Source organism: Tachypleus tridentatus, chromosome 4 (genome assembly GCF_004210375.1).
Source record: "Tachypleus tridentatus isolate NWPU-2018 chromosome 4, ASM421037v1, whole genome shotgun sequence".
In the NCBI taxonomy this organism is placed as follows: domain Eukaryota; kingdom Metazoa; phylum Arthropoda; class Merostomata; order Xiphosura; family Limulidae; genus Tachypleus; species Tachypleus tridentatus.
The window spans coordinates 51,109,722-51,134,560 of record NC_134828.1 but is presented as its reverse complement, the minus strand read 5'-3'; the positions used below and the strand labels follow the sequence as shown (position 1 = coordinate 51,134,560).

At 32.8% G+C, this 24,839-nt stretch overlaps 1 protein-coding gene across 3 annotated transcripts in view; it reads left to right on the top strand.

The window, feature by feature from the left end:
• The window catches only part of LOC143249118 (lachesin-like), an 85,256-nt gene that overhangs the window by 34,606 nt on the left and 25,811 nt on the right, over window positions 1-24,839 (top strand). For all 3 annotated transcript variants that reach the window (XM_076498469.1, XM_076498468.1, XM_076498467.1), the window contains exon 2: window positions 19,201-19,307. In XM_076498469.1, the coding sequence (XP_076354584.1) occupies window positions 19,201-19,307 (107 nt within the window). The remainder of the gene's footprint in view (window positions 1-19,200; window positions 19,308-24,839) is intronic.

The window sequence follows — 24,839 nt, the reverse complement described above, 5'->3', positions numbered from 1 at the left end:
ACGTAACGCTTGGTAGGCGGTTAAGTCATGTTGCAGCTCTGGAAATGTTTTGGTTTTAGAAAAGAAAGAAAATTCTTCCTTTATAGAGTTACCGACTCATGGTATGTTGGAAAGCTATGTTTATGAGATACTCTATGGTTAAAAGCAATCCACGCAATCAGTGAGTGTCACACCAGCTTACTGATTATATTCATATGACCATCAGTACTACGTTGAACAATTCATGACTAGCAAAAATAGAATAAATACCTCATGATATCATACTATACACTGAAGTGAAACTGCATGTATTAATTTTTATGAAAATGACATTGTTAATAACAAACTCAGTCAGGAAAAGAAGCTCAAACTTTCCACTAGTAATTTCGAGAATCTCAGAATGTGCTTCCTGCAAGATAAGATACATCTCAACCAGAGCTTCAAGTAGAAATGTCTAAATCACCCGAAAACAGTAAGAAATAATTTGGTTTACTGCAGCTTCAATGAACACGTAGCCGTATGGATACCTCTGTTCATGGTCTACAACCAAAGGGAAAGGCTGAAATGGTAATGGAAGTGATTTAAAGTGATAATCACGCTTGATAGAAGATATTATTTACAGACTCCAATGTTGAGGTGTTCAGTAATGATAAATTACGTCTATTTAAAGACTGAAATGGAAATGTTACTACTACCAAAGTAAGATACCTTCAAAGAGACATGAGGGATGAATATATGGATTTTTTTGGGGGTAGCATCTCCTGCAGAATTGTCAAAGACTGAGTAAAATAAGAGTTACACCAATGGAAAGCAAGTGCAGACAAATTCTAATAAATTATGATATTCCATTGCAAATGCTCCTAATTTCACACGAGTTTCTGCTCAGCGTGATATTAAGCATATTAACACACATGGTAAAATCCCATCAGAAGAGGAAACAAGCAGTTGGAATATCACAAATTCTATCTTGACCTGCTTAGAGTTCACATCGGTGACGGGATAGGGGGCTGTCTGGATAGAAAAGAGGTCACAAGATAGACAAGTAACTTGTAAAATTCTGTAGCGTGTTGCCGAGTATTGCATATTTATCAGGTGTCCTGCTTAAAAAAATAAAGAACTTACACCCCAGATACCAATTTATGCAGTTACATACTTATATTTTGTCATCATAGTTTAGCCTATTGTACGTCTGCAGACTTAAATAAGCTTTTATGCTTATATAAAATTAATAGTTCTCTTGTGATACAATATATTTCATAAGTGTTTTCATACTTATTTTTATTACTGTATATATTTTTTACTTTTGGTTATATTATTTCCTAAACCTTCACTAATCTTAAAATATAAATCCTAGTATTCAAATGTATGTATAACCTCATAATGTAATTTCTATATCTGAGTCACGTAAGACTTTTCACACTAGCCAAAGGAGAAAATTACAATTTTTTTGTAATACAAAATTTCATCGCATTAATATAAAATATCAGAAAGACATATTTCATCAGAGATGCAAAGTTCTGAAAAGTTGAAAGTAACAGTTTTGAAGTCAAACGAAAGGCAAGGAAATATATAACAGATGTGTAGGCGCAGAAAACACAGTCACCATTTAATTGCGTATATATATATGTGTGTGTGTGTGTGTGTGAGTGCGCGTTTGTATATATGTGTTTTGTACTATATATTTGTCGTTTTCCAAAATTTCAGATACATTTATATCGTCTTTCTTTTCTTCAGTCATCATAACGTGTTTAGTTTCTTGATCGATTCTTGTTTTAATTGTTATTGTTTTTCAACCCAAAATATTAATATTGTGAAGAAAAAATATGTGTTAACACGTTCGTTCTTCAATTTAATGTTCAGGGTTTGGCTTTCACCTATCTCCCTTATATTAGTACAGATACTTTTCATTCGAATGAATATGTTTGCTGCACAGAAAAAGTCATGTGAAGGTCACTTGCAATATGAAGCTAATTAAATATATTTTGTAACTATATTTGCTTATTGACCGATTCTTGAGACTAGTAGAAGTCACGGAGTTAGTATACATCAATGTTGTTAGGCTATTTGAAGTTTTAATTATCTGAAAAACAAAAGCACACGTCCTGTTGTCTTATAGTGGAAAATAGGCCGTTGTTGTTTTTTTTTGCATTTCGCGCAAAGCTAGTCGAGTGCTATCTGCGCTAACCGTCCCTAATTTAGCAGTGTAAGAGTATAGAGAAGTAAGCTAGTCATCACCACCCCCCTCCAACTCTTGGGCTACTCTTTTACCAACGAATAGTGGGATTGAACGTCACATTATAACGCCTCCACGGCTGAAAGGTCGAGCATGTTTGGTGTGAGGGGGATTCGAACCCACGATCCTCAGGTTAGGAGTCGAGTGCTTTATCCACCTGACCATACCGGACCGGGTCGTTATTACAGCTTGAATAAAAATAATTCCTCTTGGCGCTGTTAAAATGTACACTTGCTCAAGATCCCGCCATTTGCTGCAGAATATTTGACTTTGGTTTTTATGTAATTACTCATAGAATGAAAGATAAGAGTGTTGTGCTATAGAAGCTACAGTTTTGCTTTCATTGTACACTGCAAATGAGGTTGAAATTTTTTCTTATATCTTGATTTGTGACTAAATTGAATGTGAATCCTTGCAAACGGTGGTTTGAGACTGGTTTTGTATATTTAGTCATACCTGCATACATAACATTATTTTGTGTTTTCTTAATGAGCTTTGACAGTCACAGATTTCCGTGGGCTACGCACTTGGGAGGAAGAAAACAGTAATTTAATTTGTTTGTTTAAGAGATTTAATAATGAAATGAAAGTTGGGTGAAGGAAGATGCTGGGTTAATGTGTTCTTTTCCTTGACCATCACTTAACAGGATGAGTAGTTGATGATAACTATGATATTATTGTAACCGCTAATGTTGGCTTTAAGTTTCTATCTCAATTGAAGATAATTCCATTCATCAGTCTACAGGGATTACGAATATCTTTTGAAGTTTATAGTTTGTTGTACAGCATTACGTTAAACAATGCATGAGGAATCTTCTCACAATATATACCTTTATTGCACAGTATTACATTCAAGAATCCATGACGACTTGGAATGACTGTCACGTATTGTATCTGGGTTCTACAGTACTGTGAGTAATGGAAAGAAGTGATGGATCAACAACAGCATACACAAGAAGTAGAACAATACTTTTTAAGAGTTATATTTTTTTGTAGCAGAAAATAAATTTTGCTCTTATTAGACACAAATTTATGTTCTTTTCTTTTGTTCTTTAAAAACAACTGTATCGTTCTCTTGTTTTAGTTGTTTTAAATACAACAACACGGTTTAAGAGTATATATTTTGATTTAAATTTTAGTTAGTCATTCTTTATTTCATCTCCATATCACATGGTATGACATGATGGTTAGGACGCAAGTAGTAGTAGTAGTGATGTTATAATATGACAGTCAAATCTACTAATCTTTGGAAAAGAGTAGCCTAAGGATGTTGGAGACTTCAATTCAGTCTGTCACTTCAGAATTAGAGACGGTTAGTGCAAATAGTCGTCGAGTAGTGTTGCACAGAATTAAATAAAAGGTAATGTATATATATTTATACCACCTACATACACAGATCTTGTAGGTTTTACTTATGTACTAGCTCCTTACAGTTAAGAAGTAATAAATTTAATATTTCTCTAAATCCTTTATATGCAAGTCTTTGGACATATTTTGATAATACGTTCACAATATTCAGGAAATATGTTTCAACACGATATAGTGAAATACGTGATACATTTTGCTTTTATAAATATTGCTATTTTATTTACTTCCATTTGTATTTAAAGATCAAATTCTAATAGAAGACGTAGTTAGTGTCAATAACTTCTTTTGTGGATTTCAAAATAGATTAATACATATAAACTACTAGTGCTAAAATCAAATTAAACAGTTACGAATAAAGTAATAATAAGGGTAAAAACTGTCATTTTTTACTTTGTACGATAGGATTATTGGTTTGGTGGCTTGAAAACGGAGAAAATGATTTAAGATAGACTGTAAATTCTAACTTATTTTTGTTTTTTAAACTAATACACACAAAAACGGTAACCTATTATTTTCTTATATTTCATAAGTCAGATGACGAGTTCAAGATTATTTGGGTAAATAGCAACAACCAGCAAGTTCTTTTTATCATGTCGCTACATCACGAAAGTATTATCGATGTATCTAACCCATATTTCTGGATTAAGTTTAGCATTATATTTTGTAAAGGATCAGTTTCATATTTATCCATGGAAAGATCACACAGCTAGGAAGAAAATGGATAACACATAACTAGGCCTTCGGTCTGTTGATTGATCTTGTTATTAAAAAAAAGAATTTTTCACACGAGAATTTGATAAATTTATCATGCCCAAAATTTCAGTGATTGGCACATTATTTTCCCGTAATTTCCCGTAATTCATGGTGATAGAAAAATATTGTTACGAGAATTATTTTTAACTTCTTCATATAAACCTTCATTTAGCAACTCTTCAATATTATTGATATAATATTTTGTATTTTGGAAGACAATTTAACCTCTTTTGTCAATTTTACAAATTACATCCAAGTCGACTTCAAGACTTGTACATTTTCTTTATCTTTCAAATTGACGTAGATATTATTTACCAACTTCCCATGATTCTAAACATATATATACTGCGTTTTTTACGACCGTTGATGAGTTTTACATTAAACTTTTAATTTTATATTATATAAAATTGATCGTTTACTATTTTAATGAAATTTAGATGGTTATGGATGTAATTATAAGTGTATTCACGATGGCCTTGAAAGAAACTAAAGTGCATTTTTAGCTTTTTTTTTGCAGAAAATTTTTTTCAGAACTTAAAATAATAGCGAACTGAACATGATATCCATATTGTGTGCGTCTTCTTTATGGCAAAATCTATCTATATAGTATGACCGCATCTGCTAAGTAACATAAACATAAAAACTAAACAACAATACCGTAAAAAGAAATTAACCTGTTTGTATGAAAGCTAGTTGTTGAGATAATATTTGAAACAAACGAGTATGTAATAACATACAGCCACAAGAACAGCGCACAATATGAAATTAAAGTTAATTGTAGAATAAAATAATTTCACAATAAAAACCTTTAATAATTTTGTTTCGTTTGCATTTTTCTTATAACAAAGCCACATCGGGCTATTTGCTCAGCCCACCGAGGGGAATTGAACGCCTGATTTTAGCGTTATAAATCCGGAGACATACCGTTGTACTAGCGGGAAGCAGCTTTTTTTCCGAATACATGAAAGATAAAACGTTTTTCTTTTTCTATAACAATTAAATCTTTATTTTGTGTGCCTATCCGATGGCAACAATGACTTTCAAATATAGAAACCGCAAACCTCTCATAATAGACATACAGTTTGGAAAACTAAACATTTTAATTTTTTTAAGCTAAGTGGTTAGCGTTCTGTAGAGTGGATACATGGTTCATGTCCCGTTACCACTGGAAAAAAATCGTGTTACGTTCTTTGTAGACGTGAATCCATTATAAGAACGACGGTAAAATTGTACTATTTCATTAAAGTAACCCATGAGCTGACGGTATTTACTAATCACCTTCCCTTTAGTCTGTCACTTCAAAATTATGAACGGCTATAGAAGATAGCCCTTTAGAAGTTTTGCGCGAAATTCAACAAAATAGCAACAAATTCGTGTAAAAGAGTGAATTAGGCTCTTGTTGAATATATATATATATTTGCAATGGTATTAAACTTTGAATTAAACAATTTAAATAAAACATTTACTTTATTATTTTAAGTCTCGGCTTAATGAAAATGACCAACTTCTCCAAAGCAGAAAGAATGATTTATTGAAACAAAGGTTTCAAAATAAACTAACAAATTTTATTTCTGTTTAGATCTAAATAGTAATTTCCACCATTCTACATGGAAAACAAATTAAAATCGTTTAAAATAGACTTAGTTTACGCTAGATCAAATATATTGGTAAAAACATGAGGTAGTTCTTAGAGCTTTTAAACTCGGATTCTGAAAATCGCTCTGAGCACAGCACACAGAGCCCATCGTGTAGTTTTGTGCTAATCAACAAACAAACAAAAACAGTTAAATCATTAGCGCTTTTAGTAGTGGACTTATTATCATCAGGAGTATTCACCCTGATGAATACAGGTCCATCTGCTAAAAGCGCTAGGACTTTATCCAGTTCTCTAAAGTTAACATTAAATGATGACTTTGTTGTGCAACATCTCGAGACATTTTATCTGGTCCATAGAACAGTAAATCCACTGTTTGCCATTTCCACATATTTTACCTTCCATTTAATATATCACTTTAAAATTATGGACAGCTAGTTCAGATAGCTCTTTAGTATCATTGAGCAAAATTCAACATAAGAACCATAAATGCGCGTCTGGGCATGATTTCATAAAATCTTAATATCAAGTGCACCTCTTGGAGCAAAACAAATGTGATTGATTCCTTTCGTTACTTTAACAATTCGAAAAAATTTTATTGTTCTACAGAAATCTTTATGAAAACAATAGGGGTAGTATTTATAAAAATAATAAAATTAAATATAAATCTGCAATTTGGTAAAGATTACGTTATTCATTGCAAGAATATATAATTTCTTACACTAATAACTGTACCTTCTTTTTTCTTAGCCTTACAATGAGATGAGGAAAAACAAAATTAAGAAAGTAGTAGAACATTTAATAATCGCACCATATCCAAAGTTATTTTTTTGAAATAATAATTTCTTCTTTTTATTTATTGATCAATATTAAGGAATATTCTGTATCCAAAAAGTTGTTTAGTATTTAAATTGAAATTTCTACGCCTCTCACCCGGTGGCTCAGCGGCAAACCTCAGGATTTATAAAGCTAAAAATCCAAGTTTCGATACATCTGGTGGGTAAAGCACAGATAACCCATGGTATGACGTTGAGCTTAACCAAGATATACATTACGTGAAAACCGTAATTAGTTTTTCCTAAAGTTTTACGTTTTTTAGATTTTCACTTATTGAATTATAAGGCAGACATAAAATAAATTACAATACAAAAACTCGAGTAACGTGTATAGAACAATGTCTGTTTACATTTTAGTAAATAAAGTACTGACATAATTGTCTTTTATGTTCAAATTAATTTCGGTAAAGTGGAAGAATATATTGAACTCTATGACATTTCTTGTGTGTATGCTCTAATAAAGCTGCATTATTTTATGAAAGTTAGTACATATAGTTTACTAAGAGAATTTCATTTAGATTCTACAGAAACATTATGTGATATTGTAGGAAATATAGAAATAATTATGTAGTTCGTAGTGCTTTAATCTATATCTTGATAGCTCCGAACAAACTATGCAAATTGAATAGTGATTAAATGCACAATATATTAGCTGTAAGTCGTGCATGGTTTGATTAACTTGCAAGAATATTTCTACAAATTTTGCTTAAAATCGAAGGAAATAGACCAAATAATAATAAACACTATAAACTCTGAAGAATGGTTGTCTCTGAAGCTCTTCTGATTTGAGCCCGATTTCACTGATTAGAATAAATATCAAACATTGACTTTGAAGCCATAATATTCACTTATATATCAATAATTTTAGAAGGACTGAAAGGAACACATATCATTTGAGCTACTTGTAACCACAACAATTCTAAAGACGATGTGAAGTGAATTAGTTGTAGTAAGTTGATACTTTAACGTTTTGAAAAGTTTAAAGTTTACCAACAGGAATATAGAAAACTGAGCTCAATATATAGAAGTATGCTTCAAAACAAAAATAAAAAATAAATCCTTCCAAAATAATCGATGAAACAATCAAGAAAGCCATAAATCAGAAACAAATGGCAAAAACAAGGACAACAAGAAAAGTGACCATAAACACCGAATAGAAACAAAAAATAAAAGCAACTGTATTTATTGATCAATACTACTTTTACAAGTTATTAGTGAAACATAACGGCCTATGGTGTACAACAAAGTTAAACATAAAATAGCAACTAAACCAGGAACCCATATTAAAAGTTTCCTATTATATCGTAATAAAGAATATATATAAAAAAGGCACAGAGTATAATATAAAATGTTTCTATACAGGAGAAACAAGTAGCAAAATAATAACTAGATGCGAAAAACACAGAAAACAAAACTGATCAAATGCTTATGAACATATGCTTGAATACCAATATAAAATATATTTCAACATGTAAAAATACTACATGTATGCAAAATTCTGAACAAAAATTGAATACCTTAGTAAGCAAGAATTAAAACTCAACGTAGTTAAAACATAATGAGCAGCATTATATCTTTTTTAAATTATTTACAAAAAGAACAGATGAGGTTAGTATTGTTTTAAATACGATTATTTGACTGGATGTATATTTCTTTATATAGTCAGTATTCTATGTGATCATGTTTCACCGATATTGACGAAAAGCTGTATCCAAATAAATGAAATAGACGACATGACCAAAAGTATGTGGACACACCTTCTAGTTAGTGGGTTCAGCTATTTCGGCCACACCGATTTCTAACAGGTGCATAAACTCAAGCATACAGCCATGCAATCTCCATAGACAAACATTGGCAGTAGAACGGGTCGTACTGAAGAGCTCAGTGACTTTCAACGTAGCAATGTCATGGGATGCCACTTTTCCAACAAGTCATTCATCACATTTCTGCCATGCCATGCTACAACTGTCCTGTTCAACTGTAAGTGTCATTATTGTGAAATGGAAACGCCTAGGAGAAACAACAGCTCAGCCACGAAGTTGTAGGTCACATAAGCTCACAGAACGGGACCGCCGAGTGTTGAAGTACGTAGCGCGTAAACATCGTCTATCCACAGTTGCAACATTCACAACCGACCTCTGGAAGCAACGTCAACACAAGAACTGTTCGTCGGAAGCTTCATGAAATAGGTTTCCATGGCAGAGCAGTCGTACACAAGCCTAAGATCACCACGCGCAATGCCAAGCGTCGGTTAGAGTGGTGTAAAGCACATCGCCATTGGACTCTGGAGCAGTGGAAACGCATTATCTGGAGTGACGAATCACGCTTCACTATTTGACAGTCTGACAGATGAATCTGGGTTTGGCGGATGCCAAGAGAACGCTACCTGTCTGAATGCATAGTGTCAACTGTAAAGTTTTGTGGAGGAGGAATAATGGTCTGGGGCTGTTTAGTTCCAGTGAAAGGAAATTTTAATGCTACAGCATACAGTGACATTCTAGGCAATTGTGTGCTTCGAACTTTTGTGGCAGTAGTTTTGGGAAGGCCCTTTTTTCTTTCAGCATGATAATGTCCCAGTGCACAAAGACAAGTCTATAAAAACATGTTTTGCCGAAGTTGGTGTGAAAGAACCTGACTGGCGCCTGCAGAGGTAAGAGCCCTTACCCCAACCCCTTCGAACACCTTTAGGATGAATTGGAACGTCGACTGCGAGCCAGGCCTTCTCGCCCGACCTCACTAATGCTCTTGTGACTGAATAGGAGTGAATCCCCGTAGCAGTATTCCAAAATCTAGTGAAAAGCCTTTATGCAACAAAGGGGGACCAACTCCATATTAATGCGCATGGTTTTGGAATGAGATGCTCAACAAGAACATGTTAGTGTGATGGTCGGGTGGTCACATACGTTTGGCCATGTAGTGTATCTCTACCAAAAGCTGTTTAAAAACATTTATATACGTCTGATAATTAAGTGGGTGATTCTTTAAAAGAGGATAAGAAATCAGTACATTAAAAATAGAGCTTGTACATAAAACAAGCGAAAATGGATCTTTTTTGAACATGCTAAGCTTAATAAACCTACTATCCCTAACATATGTCCATAAGGTAGGAAAAAATATTTTCGCTAACTTTCAAAAACCTACTTGAAATTAAAGAAAGCGGACACCATCCTCATGTTTTGATAGTACATAAAAAAGAAAAACAAGAGAAACTTCTAAAAATCAAAATAACAGTGAATGTAAAAAATCTGAGAATTGCACAAGTCATAAAGTTTACTCAAGAAAAATAAAATAAAATAAAACTGCAATAATCTTTGCGAGTTAAGTTGTATCAGCAGGAAGTCAGTTGAGCTGAGCTATTTATAACCACACCAGTCCCAAGACAGGCACGAAATAAATAAGTTTTAATTAACACCCAATAAAGGTTTTTGATTAATTTTAAATTAAGAGGTAAAGGGAGGAATACATTTGGGTTGAACTGCCTTTAACCACGTAATTTGTAAAATTGTTGTTGTTTTGAATTAAGCAGAAAGCTAGTCAATGGGCTATCTGTGCTCTGCCCACCACGGGTAGCGAAACCCGGTTTTTAGCGTTGTAAGTCCGCAGACATACCGCTGAGTGAGTGTGGGGTAAATGAGATTTAATTTAATTTAAAGGTTTTGAAGACAATTTCCCTTAAGATGCACAGGGAGTAAGTTGAATTGCCTCTAAGTACATCAGTTGTAAGGTGGATCTGAAATAAATATATTTTAATTGTTGTGTATTTGAAGACTTTAAAGAGTTTAAACTAAGTTATGTACACCTTCAAGATAGCATCATTCTGAGACAAAAATAACGAAACAATAAATACTTTAAACAAATTTCTTTATTTCGGTTGAAATTAAGAAAATTATTAACTTTAATCTTTTAAACTATGCATACTGATTAAACTGATATGTATAAAGAAATCGATTTATTTCAGGTTTATTGAGTTACTGATTTTTTTTAGAAATGTAAGGAAAATATGTATAAAAAACAAATTTATTTGTAATTCTAGAAATAAAAAACTTCTATCAATCATCTAAAGGGATTTTTTTTTCATTCTTATAACACCAGTAAACTATTATGAAAAACAAATTACGGAATAATATGCCTATTTTATTTGTGATTTATCTCAGTAAAGCTTGAAAAAAAACTGCAGCAAGTAACATAAGACTGACAATAATAAAATGCGATAGATGTTCTTCCGTAACTAGCTAAAAAAAAATAATTGAGCAGATATTCCTAAAATTCATGATCTAGAAAATATATATTGAATTGGCAATAATAGGCCCAACATGGCCAGGTGTTTGACTCGTAATCTGAGGGTTGTGGGTTTGAATCACGATCGCATCAAACATATTCGACCTTTCAGCCATGGGGACGCTATAAAGTGACGGTCAATCCCACTATTCGTTGGTAAAAGAGTAGCCCACGAGTTGGCGGTGGGTGGTAACGACTAGCTAGCTGCCTTCCCTCTAGGGCCCGGCATGGTCGAGCCCGTAAGGCGTGCGACTCGTAATCCGAGGGTCGCGGGTTCGCGCCCGCGTCGCGCTAAACATGCTCGCCCTCCCAGCCGTGGGGGCGTATAATGTGACGGTCAATCCCACTATTCGTTGGTAAAAGAGTAGCTTAAGAGTTGGCGGTGGGTGGTGATGACTAGCTGCCTTCCCTCTAGTCTTACACTGCTAAATTAGGGACGGCTAGCACAGATAGCCCTCGAGTAGCTTTGTGCGAAATTCCAAAACAAACAAACAAATCTCCCTCTAGTCTTATACTACTAAATTAGGGACGGTTAGTGCAGATAGCCCTTGAGTAGCTTAGCGCGAAATTCAAAAACAAACAAACAAATAACAATAAAATAAAGCACGTATCCTTAAAATTCAACCTCTAGAAAATATATATCGAAGATGGGATTTAAAAAAAATTATTAAAACTCAGAAGCTTAAAAAATATGTCCCTTTCTCTGTATACAGCACGGTTATCAGATCATGTATTTAAGCTGGTTTGATTTTGAAACTAGTTAATTTTTTGGCAAAAATAGAATATTATCTTTAAATATACCTTTAAAAATGATTACTAGAAACAGGAAACATCGGCTGGAAGCTACAAACGATCATATTAAACATAATTGTTAGTGCTTTCGGCCAACGAATGCTACGTTCGTTAATACATCTGTATTCTAAAAAAGGTGTAACAGATTACATAAACGATACTTCTTGGAGTGTAAGGGATAAAAATGTTGCAATATGATGGTATTCAAAGTGCATAACATACGTGAAACATGATACTTCTCGGAAGGCAGGAGATCAGTTGTGGGTGAAATATCTCACCAATCCCAACCATACACTGTTTACAGATGGTGAGATGTTCTTGAATAGTTTCATCACGTTTACACGTTGGGTTCAAACTGTGGCTTTCAGTAAGTCACAAAGACGTAATATGGGTGTTGTGAGCGGTATCAAACATAGGTACGGCACCTTTTACTAAAATGTTGTACTATGATAGAAAAAGCTTTAAAATCTAAAAACTCAGCTATAGACAAAATGTTTTTGTTTGTTGGAGTTCGCACGAAGCTGCACAAGGACTAGATGCGCTAGCCATCTTTAGGTTTAAAATGATCGACTAAAAGGAAGGAACTAGCCAACACTATTTACTACCAACTCTTTGAATACTTTAATCAGAACAAATAGTTAGATTTTTATCCTCAGTTTCTTGCGCACCGATGAGCTTATGGTTCAGAGCAAGTTCTTTCTTTGTTCTCCTTTGTGCTTGTAGTGATAAGCAAGCCACGAAACGTCAACTCTATAATTGGGCATAATAACTACTAGACCATACTCGGCTCTCTAGACGGGTAAAAACTCATTGATAATTGCTATGAAAGTGTTCATTCTGAGCGTACTGTCTGATATTAAAGAATATTAAACATCAAAATAACATACTTTGGCTTGTAATGTATATCTGCCGTTAACATAATCTTAATGGAGGAAAACATTTAATATATACATTAATTAGCGCTAAATTAGCGGTGTATTTTTAAATAAAAATGTAATTATTGAAACAATGACATTCTATCACTTACCTGTCAATTTTTTAGAAGGAGCTCTAATGGATTATTTTGTGCCGCTTCCTGTGTAAACGTGGTCTTAAAAGCCAGTGATCATGTACATGGAAGAAATAGATGTATGGATGACCTGATAATAATATAATACATAACTATGCCCATTAGAATGAACACGTTAAACGATGGAAGAAGTATAGTCTCCAAGGGCAGCACGTTCTTATATATGGAAGTTAATCCTAAGTATAATTGTTATGAAGTTAAGTGCAAGAAAACGTCGATTGGCCTTTGCTAGTCTCTAAGGTATCAGAATATTATAGGACTTAAAATCATTAGAATATTATAGGACTTAAAATCATTAGAATATTATTTTAGTATGCGAGGATAACGTCCTCCTTTTTAAGTTCAATTTATATGGGCACTACTTGACACCAATGGCTATGAAACATTCTAATCCAATATATGGAAAACAAAAAAGAACCAAGTTCAATATGGTTACTTTACTTATGGAACGTTTTTTTTCAGTTTATAATTAAAATCCATACAATTTTTATTAAAGCAGTAGAAAAGCATTTACATCATAGGGCGTAATCAGTTATAAATTCATGATCTTAGTTTTCAATTGATAGCTTAGTAATCTACCTAAGCAATTTTATATCACCCAGACAGAGAACATTTGATATACAAATCCTTTACGTCTGCATTTTATATGTTTATTACTGTTGATCAGGAACGTAATATGTGTCTACTAAATGTTCTTGTTTTCATTACGCTTTCATGTAACGTATTGATTCAATAAGAAAATATATATCAATAAATTGAGAGTTAATGTGAAGAAGGCAATAGGAAATTACATGTAAATATTTCATATACGCGTATTTTTACACAAAATAGAAGCTTTTAACGAAAGACTGACTTTTAAAATTTGTTCTTGTATAAGAACACTGTAAACACTGTTGTGAGGCAGAGCGTTATCTATTGATTTTTACTTGTTAATAATAGGAGTTTCAGTTCAATATAAGATTTTGGCCTAATCTTCTAACCGTGTTTTCTTCTGCTTTACATTTTCATATTGAGAGTTTGATCCGTAACTTGTTTAAAAGAATATATAGAAACTTACTGCAGAGCTCAGATAGAGACTTACTGAGCTGTGACATTGAGGTACATATCTTCTAACATTCTTCTTAGAAGCTTCGATAATCTTTAGTCGTTTATATCCTAACAGAATTTCAATTTGTAAGCTGAATCAAATTGAACATTCCCCACACGAAAATATACACAGTATTAAGTTTGCCCAACTATGAAACCCAAAAGCTCATGTAGTTTGGTGAAAATATCGTGAATGGGTTTCTGTCGTCAGGTGCACTTTATAGGCTTTGGTAGACTCAAACGAATCGCATTAAACTAATGATTTAGGGAAACAAATAGGCTCTAGCTGTAACAGTACACTCTTGCTTGTTAGAAATGTGTTATTTTTATCGTATTTCAAACATGTTTTCTTATACGAGTGGTACATCTAGTAGAAATTTAGCATCAGTTTTATGATTTATAAGTACAGTTTTGATGCAATTGTCTGTATCCAATTTTATTTTACAGAAGCAATAGTCATGTTTCATTTCGATTCTAACCTTAGAGCAACTGTTTTGTTAATTATTTTATTCTTGGCACAGAAGCTTGCACACATAACTTGAACTGGAGTTGTCTTGTTCTTTTGACAATTGACTGTTTCCATGATGCACTGAAAAAATCGCAATATTTGAAATGTTACTGTGTTAAATGTATATGCACAGAATAATTATTTACACATGCTATATATTTATTAAACACTGTATCTCAGGGTATTCAGTGACGCAGTAAAGTTTTCGTGCAACTCGTCGTCATGCAGTGTCTCACGTAGTGGGTAGCTGATTATAGGCTACGAACTACAGTAAACTGCACATTCTAATTCACGCTAAAATGTTCGTTATCCACTGATAGCGTGCATTGGTGAGTATACAGTTTTATTGTACTTCAAATCGTTGAAATCATTCAAAATAAAAATAATAAATAACACGATATAATAGGTTACTTAACACAATGAGAGACCCGGCCTGACAGTTAAAACATTCGACTCGCAGTATAAGGTCACAAGTTCGAATTCCCATCACCAAATATACTCGTTTTTTTCAGTCGTGTGGCATTATAATATGATTATCAATGCCAATATTTGTCGATAAAAGAGTTGTCTGAGAGATGACGGTGGATCGTGTTGATTAACTGCTTTTCCTTTAATTCAACGCTACGAAATTAGGGGCGGCTAGCGCAAAGTAAACCCAACTTAACACCATGAGAGATTGAAGTTCTTCATATAATAAGTTTTCGAGTTAGGAGAAGTACTCCTACAGAACAGTACATTAACTTACGTCAACTTGACAAAAAAGTAACAATATCTATATAAACTACAATCGTTAAAGATCCGTTGATATCTAGGAAATTGTACTCTGGTTAGAGTATGCATGGTCTAATGTGTATTCTAAAAGAAAGAAAAACTCATCAAAAGAGGAAGCAAATGTGGGGATGGCTAATATCAATCAAAGATAATACAAACAAGATATTACTAATGACACTTGTTTCACCCCTGCGTAATAGAACAGGCACACAGTGTAGTAGAGTGTTAATAAACATTAAAACCGAGTTGTGATTGAATATTTTTTATATATACTATTATATATTAATTATTAACTGTGCCGTTATAAAGATAATGCAAATGCAACCACTACTATATTGTTTGAACTGTTTTTTTTTTGCACAACTGATATTAGCCTTACTTATATTTAATTTGTTTTTTTAGTTTTTCTTTACTTGTTTCTTTACTTTAAATTCAGTAGACCTAGAAAGGTTCTGTTTATGAACAGATTCTAAATACAGTGAGGTTCCAACTGTAGGCCCCCGCTAGTACAGCGGTATGTCTCCGGATTTACAAAGCTAAAATCAGGGGTTCGATTCCTCTCGGTGGGCTGAGGAGATAGCTCTTTGTGGCTTTGCTATAACAAAAACACACTCCAACTGTAATGTTTATTTATTATTACTTGGTAATTCTTGTTCTACTCTGTCCTTAAGATTGTAAAGAAACACTAAATGCACGTGAAACAAATTTACTTCAAACTGTATACTACATGTATTAAAATCAAGCATTTAGTTTCATGATTAAACCATTTGAAATTAGGCCTCACTACAAAATACACTCGTTTCTATATTATACCTCACTTTGAGATGATGAATAAAATACGTTTCAAATGAACAGGTATTTTCCCTAAATGAGCTCAACAAAGTATTTGATGAAATTAAGTACATGTGTTAAATCTTATTGTATTACTCTAGTATTATGAAATTCCAAGTTGTATTGTTTTTCGAACAATTTGATAATTTAACTTTTTTATATCACTAGTAATCAGTTCGTCAGTAATCGTTTGCTTATGAATTTGATGGTGTGTAGTTTAAGATTCAAGATCTCATGAAGGGCTTACGATATTTAAAAAGGGAAATGTTTGCATGCAGCACTAGTGGTACGAGTGTTAGTAATATTGCAGCCTACCTACACTCATAACTGTACCCTTTATGGCAAGTACTAAAGAAACAGAGGACCTCTGAATGAATTAATGTGGAATATCTACCTGATGGTTTAGTATTATCCACTTCTTGGTCCATGCAATCTTTGAAAATGTTTTATTAAACGAAACCACACATATTTAGTATTAAATTTATCACCCAGAACTGCACTGAAAATTCAAAATTGCAGACCAACATACTTTGCAGTGAGTTTCAGATAGTTACAAGCATATAAGTCGTATATTACAGTCACTAATGCAATGTAGTGATACTTGTAACGCTTCGAGCGTTTACATAGAAGTAAAGAAAATTAGAAAAATCACGATGGGGAAAGATGAACCCTGTTATTTATTGTTTATTTCAAAAAAATAATTTTGGGTTTGACAGTAAATATTCACTGTGTCATATCAGCAATAAAAAGTGTTTAATCAGCGATAAATACATTGTATTGTGAAATTCTGTACAATTTTGCCATGTTTTTGATGAATTTCTATGTGAATGATTATATGTATTCAATATTGTAATATATGATGAATACTGCATATCATATCCAACAAGAGAGGTTTTAGTTCTATACTGTCCAGAATATTCCTTATCTAATAAAAAGCTACTTTTTTGATAATCAGAGTTTAGATGGATTTATTAATTGGTCCCTAATACGTATTATTCTACCCATTAGCAATAGCCTTTACTGTGATTGTCTGAGAGCGGATCATGTGGTATGAACTAATTTAATATTGCCTCCAAAGTTGGGAAGCAAATCGCATCAATGTAACTTGTTTGTGAAGGCAGTTGCCACGCTTGGCATCGTAGAAGAGCTTTACAAACAATATTTTGCAGGAGAGAGAAAACACACTAATTCATTTAAGCATAACTTCAAAAAATGTTGGAAATCTCCCCAGTATACTAGGCAAAATTTGTGCTAAAATCATACAATGCATACTTTGTATGTTTATAGTATGATCACATGATGATGGATTGTTATACGTTGAAAACTTAAATAATTTTTAAATCTTATTTATCTATTATGTCTTCTGCAATTGATTATCAAAATCTTCAATGAAATGCTAAACTTTAATATTTGCATGTAAGCCGTATAAATTGGACTAAATAACTCTGTGACATTGTTAATTAATCAGTTTTTCGTAAAAGTGAAAACAAAAAATTGGGTAGAATAAAACAACTATTGACTGGTAATTTCAGCGACTTCACTACCTGTACTCTCCAGGACCACCCCCTCTCCAAGAAAAGAAACTTGGGACAATTAGTCTACATTGAGACAAAAAACTGACCATGTTTTACAATTTTATCATAAGACACAACTGACCTTGGCATTTGAACGAGTCGAAAGGACAATAGACAACTAGAGCTATTTATGCTGCTCTGCTGAAGGATCCTCATTCTCCTTGTACTAGAGTTTTAAAATAATTTAGGTAGTTTTTACAGAAATATGCGTATTGAATAAGATGCTCTTTTCGAAAGAGATATACCTATGTTAGGGGATGGTGTTAGTTTTTGTAGACTTGCAGACCTGCACTACATTGAAGAGGCTGATGTTAGTTTTTGTGTACTTGCCTTTCAGACCTGTACAACAACGAAGGGGCTGGTGTTAGTTTTTGTGTACTTGCAAACCTACACCACGTTGAAGGAGTTAAGTGGTTTACCAGTGCTACAAGAAGACAATTCTGGTTCACAGGATACCATTATCGTATTTCTGCTAAATAAAATAATATTTCGCACCAGAAGGTGCTGAATACAGTGTTGTTTTGTACACACATGAAGTGGATTATCTCAGTTCAACACATCCGGACCGTGCTACAGAAGATAGAAAGACTTAAGATTTCTTGGGAAAATAGCAATAACTTCTTCAAATTGCAATAAAAGCTGTGATCCACAGTGTTTCAGATCAATATAAACATGTGTTTCGTACAGAGGGTAAAGAAATTTTAATAGAATTTTAATTAGTCACTGTTCCTAACGGTGGTTTCTGAAACTACTTGAGTGGCTCAGGTGTTGCAACACTATTTGCTATTGAATATGATGAAAAATTCCATTACCAGTTAAGTATTTTATTCAATGTTAAACATTTGTTTTATATTTTGTTGAAGACTATGTTAAAAATCGTTCATACACCTATTTAGCTACATGTAATAAACAAAAAAGTCTTAATTGACTAAAAGTAAGCTGACTGTGTTTATTAGAAGTACCGATGATAAAATATAGTTAGAACGTGAAAGAAAATTATAAGTAATTCAGTTTGACTGTATAAAACTATCTTTCATATTTCAGTATCTATTACAATTGTATATATATATATATATATTGTGTGCTGTTGCTGTTTAATACTTAGAAAGAGAGTTCATTCAAACTGTTATCAGTCATTATATGACTTTAAAACTCCTATGATGCTTTTCTGATGTATCAGGATTGACAGTATTATAGTTTTGTACCTAAATTTCTGAAATAAGCGTTTTTTGTGCATTATCTCATTTTAGTTAGACAAAAATATATATGTACGTATCTATTAAGACAAACATTAAAATAATAAAGAAAGTTATTGTGTATTACTAATATTAATTCTGTTCTTAGACGCGTATTCCTGTACATTGGGGAAAACTTTTAGTGTTATTATCTTTGTCCTACATACATATAAACACTATACGAAACAAGGAAGTATATCTATATATATATATATGTGTGTGTATGTATTTGCACATCGCTGTTTCCTTTCACTATAATTTGATTTTTTAATAATTGGAACTTTCTGTTCACAGGCTTCAACAAAGAACCTGAATTCGCCGAACCAGTCCGCAATATGACAGTCGCTGTGGGTCGCGCTGCACAACTTCTTTGTGTTGTGGATAATTTGGGAACATACCGGGTAAGTCTCTTGGTTTCGGGAACTTACTTTCTTTCCTTATTATTTCTCCTTTTCCTTCTTTGTGTAAACTTTTATTAAAATATATATCTATGCAGTTTTTATTAGATAGTATGTTTTCCATTCGTCTGTTTCTATCTTGTAGCTTTTATACCAAGATCTTTTTATAAACAATACTTTGCTTTCTTAGCAGATGACAGATGTCTAAAGCATGCCGACAACCACATCTATTTACAACACCTGAGTTGACTTCCACCAATAAACTAGAAAAAACACAGGCTCCCACCCTTGGTGTGTGAATATAGTTTCAATAATGTCCACCTGTGTTGTTTATTAATACATAACAAGACACACACTTAATATCCAAACAATTGTATTGCTACCTAATGCCATTCTTTCCCACGAACAGTTGTTACGGAAAACAATAATATTGATAAATTTGGATCAACGGTCTTTTCTTTATTCTCCCTTCCTATTAGCATAGCGGTATATCTGCGGACACAATCTGCTATAAACCGGGTTTCGATACCCGTGGTAGGCAGAACACAGATATCCCATTATATAGCTTTATACTTGATTCCAAACAAAACAAAACTCCTGAACAGTTATCTTAAAGATGTTGAATTTTTGAAAGTTAGATTTTTGTTTGATAATTGACATTTGTTTCTAAGCATTTCGCTAAACCATCAGAAATTTAACAACTGGCTTTCACGTTAACAGAAGCAAGAATAGTGTTGACTTACCTATCTTGTAGATATTTCGAGTGATGTATTCTTCAAAACTTATTTTACCTTGTGATCTGTAAATGTTACAATGTTGTTTTAAAATCAAGCATGATAATGTGCCATTTTTTTGAAATATTTAGAAATCGTTTAACCACAGAATGATACATGCTTAGCCTACGTCTTTCTCTCCTTGTAACTGCTGCTTCAGCAACATTTAACTACAACACAATATTTCTTTAAACAATTATTTATTTTTTTCAATGTGATCACTATTTGGGGTGATTTTATAGCAAAGTGGAGAAAACTAATTAGCGCTTAGGGGCTTTTTTTTAATGAAAGTTATGTACCTGTGTTATTAATGTGAAAACAATGACAATATAACTTTGAAATGAAAAATAAACAACTATCCAGAGGGTATATTGTAAACAACATTGAAAACAATTCTGTGAAATTTACTAGAACTGCACCACGCATTGCAGAATATTACGCTTAGTTTGTACCATTTCTGTTTGTATGTTGTTAAGTTAGCCTAACTAAACAATAAACGTTGAAATTAGATTATGAACTGGGTGTCTTTTACAACACCTGTGCAATGATATCAGAACACTCTTTACCATATATGTGGATATAATGTTATTTAGATATTTTATCATACTATTTCACATTGATATTTCTGATTTTATGATATGTAAGTAGTTCAAGTCATCAGTACCATTCGTCAGTTTTATCGTCTTAAACAAAGTTTTACATTTGTACCAGGTACTCTAAACAATTTCTTTCACATGATTTGTCGTGATTTAATATTTATCTCAGGACTTGTGTTATCACCTGTAGGAAACAGTTATTGGTAAGAGTAATCTTTCATTATAATGTTGAGGTTTTTTTCTATTTAATTTACATGAAAAATCACCTTGCAATAGATAAACTTAGATGTGTCACAATAAAACATTTTACTATATTCCATAATAGAAATACATATAGAACAATAATTTTATGTAAAAAGCATAGTTTTGAATTTAATTAGTTCCAAAACGTATCTTATAAAATATCGAATTTGTTACTATGTACCTACTTTATAATTTCATTCGCACCCCAAGTGGCTCAGCGGTATGTTTGCGGACTTCCAACACTAAAAACCGGGTTTCGATACCCGTGGTAGACAGAGCACAGATAGTCCATTGTGCAGCTTTGTGCTTACTTCAAAACAACAACAATAATTTCATTCGCTAAATTGAGAATAAAAATAGTGCGATAAAATGATAAAAACGCTAAGACTTCTATTAAGAATCTAAAATACAATGTATTTAAAACACAGTTTAATTTAAGAAACTTATTTCTAATAAAACTAATAATATTAGTTTAGTTGTAATGTGTGCGGGAGGAGATAGTTCTATATATGTTTATATCTCCTTCATCCAATCAAATTGTTTTCATTTTTTCCACACCATTGAGGTAACTTCCATTAAATTAAACTGTTACATTTGTGAACAAGAGCAATTATTGCATAGGTTTTTCCTGTATTATTGTTGTAATGTATAGCCAGATTCATTGACTATGTAGGTCTAATCAATGGTTAATTAATATACTAATTCGTTCTTAAGCTGGTTGAGAATACATACATACCTCTTTTACAACCAGTTTATTATCTGTTATGAAGCTTTGTTTTTCCTTCACGTAGTTACGAACTTACAAAAGTTTTTATTTTCGTAGAGACATCTGAAAAATATTTCGTGAATTTAATGTTTGATCTGATTTAGGCATAATATTCATACCGTCAGTTGGTGATCATGAGTTAGTTCACTAGAAATTGAAATTTTTTTCCAAAATTCTGTAATATAAGCCCTAAAAACATTACACTTTGAAATGCATCAGCAACCAGGGGCGTATATTTTTTACACCCGAGGGGGGGGATGATTTTTCCAACCACTTATTTGGACTGTTTAATTTGGAAATTGGTAATCTCTGATTATGTGAATCTGAAAACTGTAAACATGCAGTCACAGAGTAATCTTGTTACCACGATACTTGCATGTATATTTAGGCCTACTGACTGATACTTAAGAACTATCGCTTAGATCGAAAAGCTTAGAAGCACGCCTATATTAAAGATGTAGACTTCGGCTACTGAAAAAGCCTTCATCTAGGTTTAATTATTTAATTCGATTGGTAAGAAAACGAAAATCAGAAGAACAAACACACAATTTGTGGGCCTGTGATGCAATAAAACAGTTCAACAGATCAAACTGTAGGGGGGGATGATTGTATGCACCATACCCCCCACCTAAAATGAAGGGGGGATGTATACCCTCCATCTTCACCAGGATCTACGCCCCTGTCAGTAACTTTACATCCTTGATAAGGTAAGTGTAAACACTCTTAACGCAAGATCAAACTTTAGGTGATGAGTATTAACATTTTTAAATATCTGTCAATCCTACAGAAAAATTAAGTTAAACGTTTGCGTTCGTGCTTAAACCAGTATATATATATGCAAAATACGTACTAAAAATAAATGTAGTTACAGGTATTTATAGCAGTCTATGAAACGAAACAAGTATACTTACAAAGTAAACTGAATGTAAAGTTGTAATGAAGGCAGACGTAGCTAAATATGCAGGAACATCTGAATGCGTGTTTCCAAAATGATAAGCATTTTGTTTTGAACGAACTGTGTATGCATATTTTAAACCTAAATAGGTGTATCAATTGTATTTGGTGTAATGCTCATTTTTTTAGGATACTACACCCGATTTAAGCGTTGTTTCTGTGGACAACTTTGTAAATAAAAAAACTAAAGTTGAAATCGAAGCCAACCGTCACGTGATGACAATAGCATTGTACCATTGTGTACCATGTTCGTTACATTAAAAATCTGACCAAGCAAGAAACAGGTACAGTGATTCTGAATTGAAAAGCCAATATACAATCCAGTCTTCTCGGACAAAAGCCTTTCTCACGATATGAGATTTATTGCATTTAATCGAGACATTTGAGAGAAAATTTCTGGACAGATAAAATACAGGAGTGTTACTTACATAGATAGATGTACGTGTTCGTGTCAGCAGAGTGGTGCCCTTTTTTAGTGTGTATGCGATTGTTGTTGTTCTGCCGTGTGGTGTAAACCATATTAAGAAAATAGTCACAAAGCTGATGATAAACGTGACACGATATAAAGAAAAAGTATCTGGTAAACGGGTGAAAGAAGAGTTTTATTTATGTATATAAGCACTATGAATTATGGAAAATGTCATAAAGGGGTCAGAATTGAATTTATACCCCTTTCCCATGGTCAGTGAGATGTAGGGTGGGATTACCTAAAAATGTTTAGTTGTTGCTAAACAAAAAACAGATTGTAAATGTTATTTACAAAGAAATTTTGTAATATTTTCAAATTCTGAGATGAAATTTATGCTCAAGTTATTACTTCTAATTATACGGTCACTGTTAAATGTAAAGTGTGTTAATTAAGTTTAAACACCCCCTTCCCCGTTAGTTGACAGGTATTTCAGCTTTTTCTGTGTTAGACGAGAAACGTCACCAAACTAGTGATGTTTTTGCGGTAGTAATAAAAAATGCGTCATCAGTCTGGTAATACTCATGTGGTTTCGCATGGCAATTTTAATGATGTATATTATATCAACATGTTATAGAATTCCCAGTTTATAATCAGTCTTGTTGTGGTTTCTTTAAATGTTCACTATCACGTTAATAATAATAAGGTTAAATTATAAGTAGGTAAGCTGGTGATAAACGTATTTTTGTTCTTATTTTATTCAAATAAAAGGAATATTAGAATTCTAAAGTATTTCATCTACTTTCTTAAATTTATTTATTTATTTCATCACTAATGAAAGTGCCTGACTTTGCTCAGGTTATTAGGTTGATATATTCTAGATATCTTTGTTAGTGTGTGTATACCAAACCTTTCTTAGTATGTGTTGTTTCGTTAGCTTGTCTCATTTAAATGATGTGCACACGTGGATAAGATAAGTAATAATACCCTCATGGTGCATTTAGTAATTTATTTATCATTAAAACCTAAAGTAATTCTCGATATTTTAGCATAGTTAGTTTGTACTTTACATTGTTAAGGTTATAGGATTTTTATTATGTAAATACAGTAGATACATAGTTCCGTAAGTGTTTAGACCTACTCAACAATATGTTATTTTTTATATCTGTAATATTTAATGTGTAATAAAGTATAGCATGAGTAGTTTAATGTATAATTTTAGTTTTAGAAACTAAAAGTATAGTTTTAGAAAAAAAAAGTAAGAATTTCGGTTTAGTAATTTGTCCTTGTCATTCAGATACTGGACATAACAGATGCTACGGAACCTTGAGAAGATTATTAGAAGGAGCAAAGTCTACACTAAGCTCCTCTGAATATAATACTATTACAATATTGTTATTTACATTGGGTACTTGAAAACAAATATAAAATAAATTAATAAATAAAATATCAATAATAAACAATAATAAAGTAAAAAAGTTTGTTTGTTCGTTTGTTTTGAATTTCGCGCAAAGCTACTCGAGGGCTATATGCGCTAGCGGCCCCTAATTTAGCAGTGTAAGACTAGAGGGAAGGCAGCTGGTCATCACCACCCACCGCCAACTCTTGGGCTACTCTTTTACCAACGAATAGTGGGATTGACCGTCACTTTATAACTCCCCCACGGCTAAAAGGGCGAGTATGTTTGGTGCGACCGGGATTCGAACCCGCGACCCTTAACACGCTTGGCCATGCCAGGCCAAGTAAAAAAGTTAAAATGATTGCTGCCGACGGTTTGGAATGAGAAACAACGGGTTG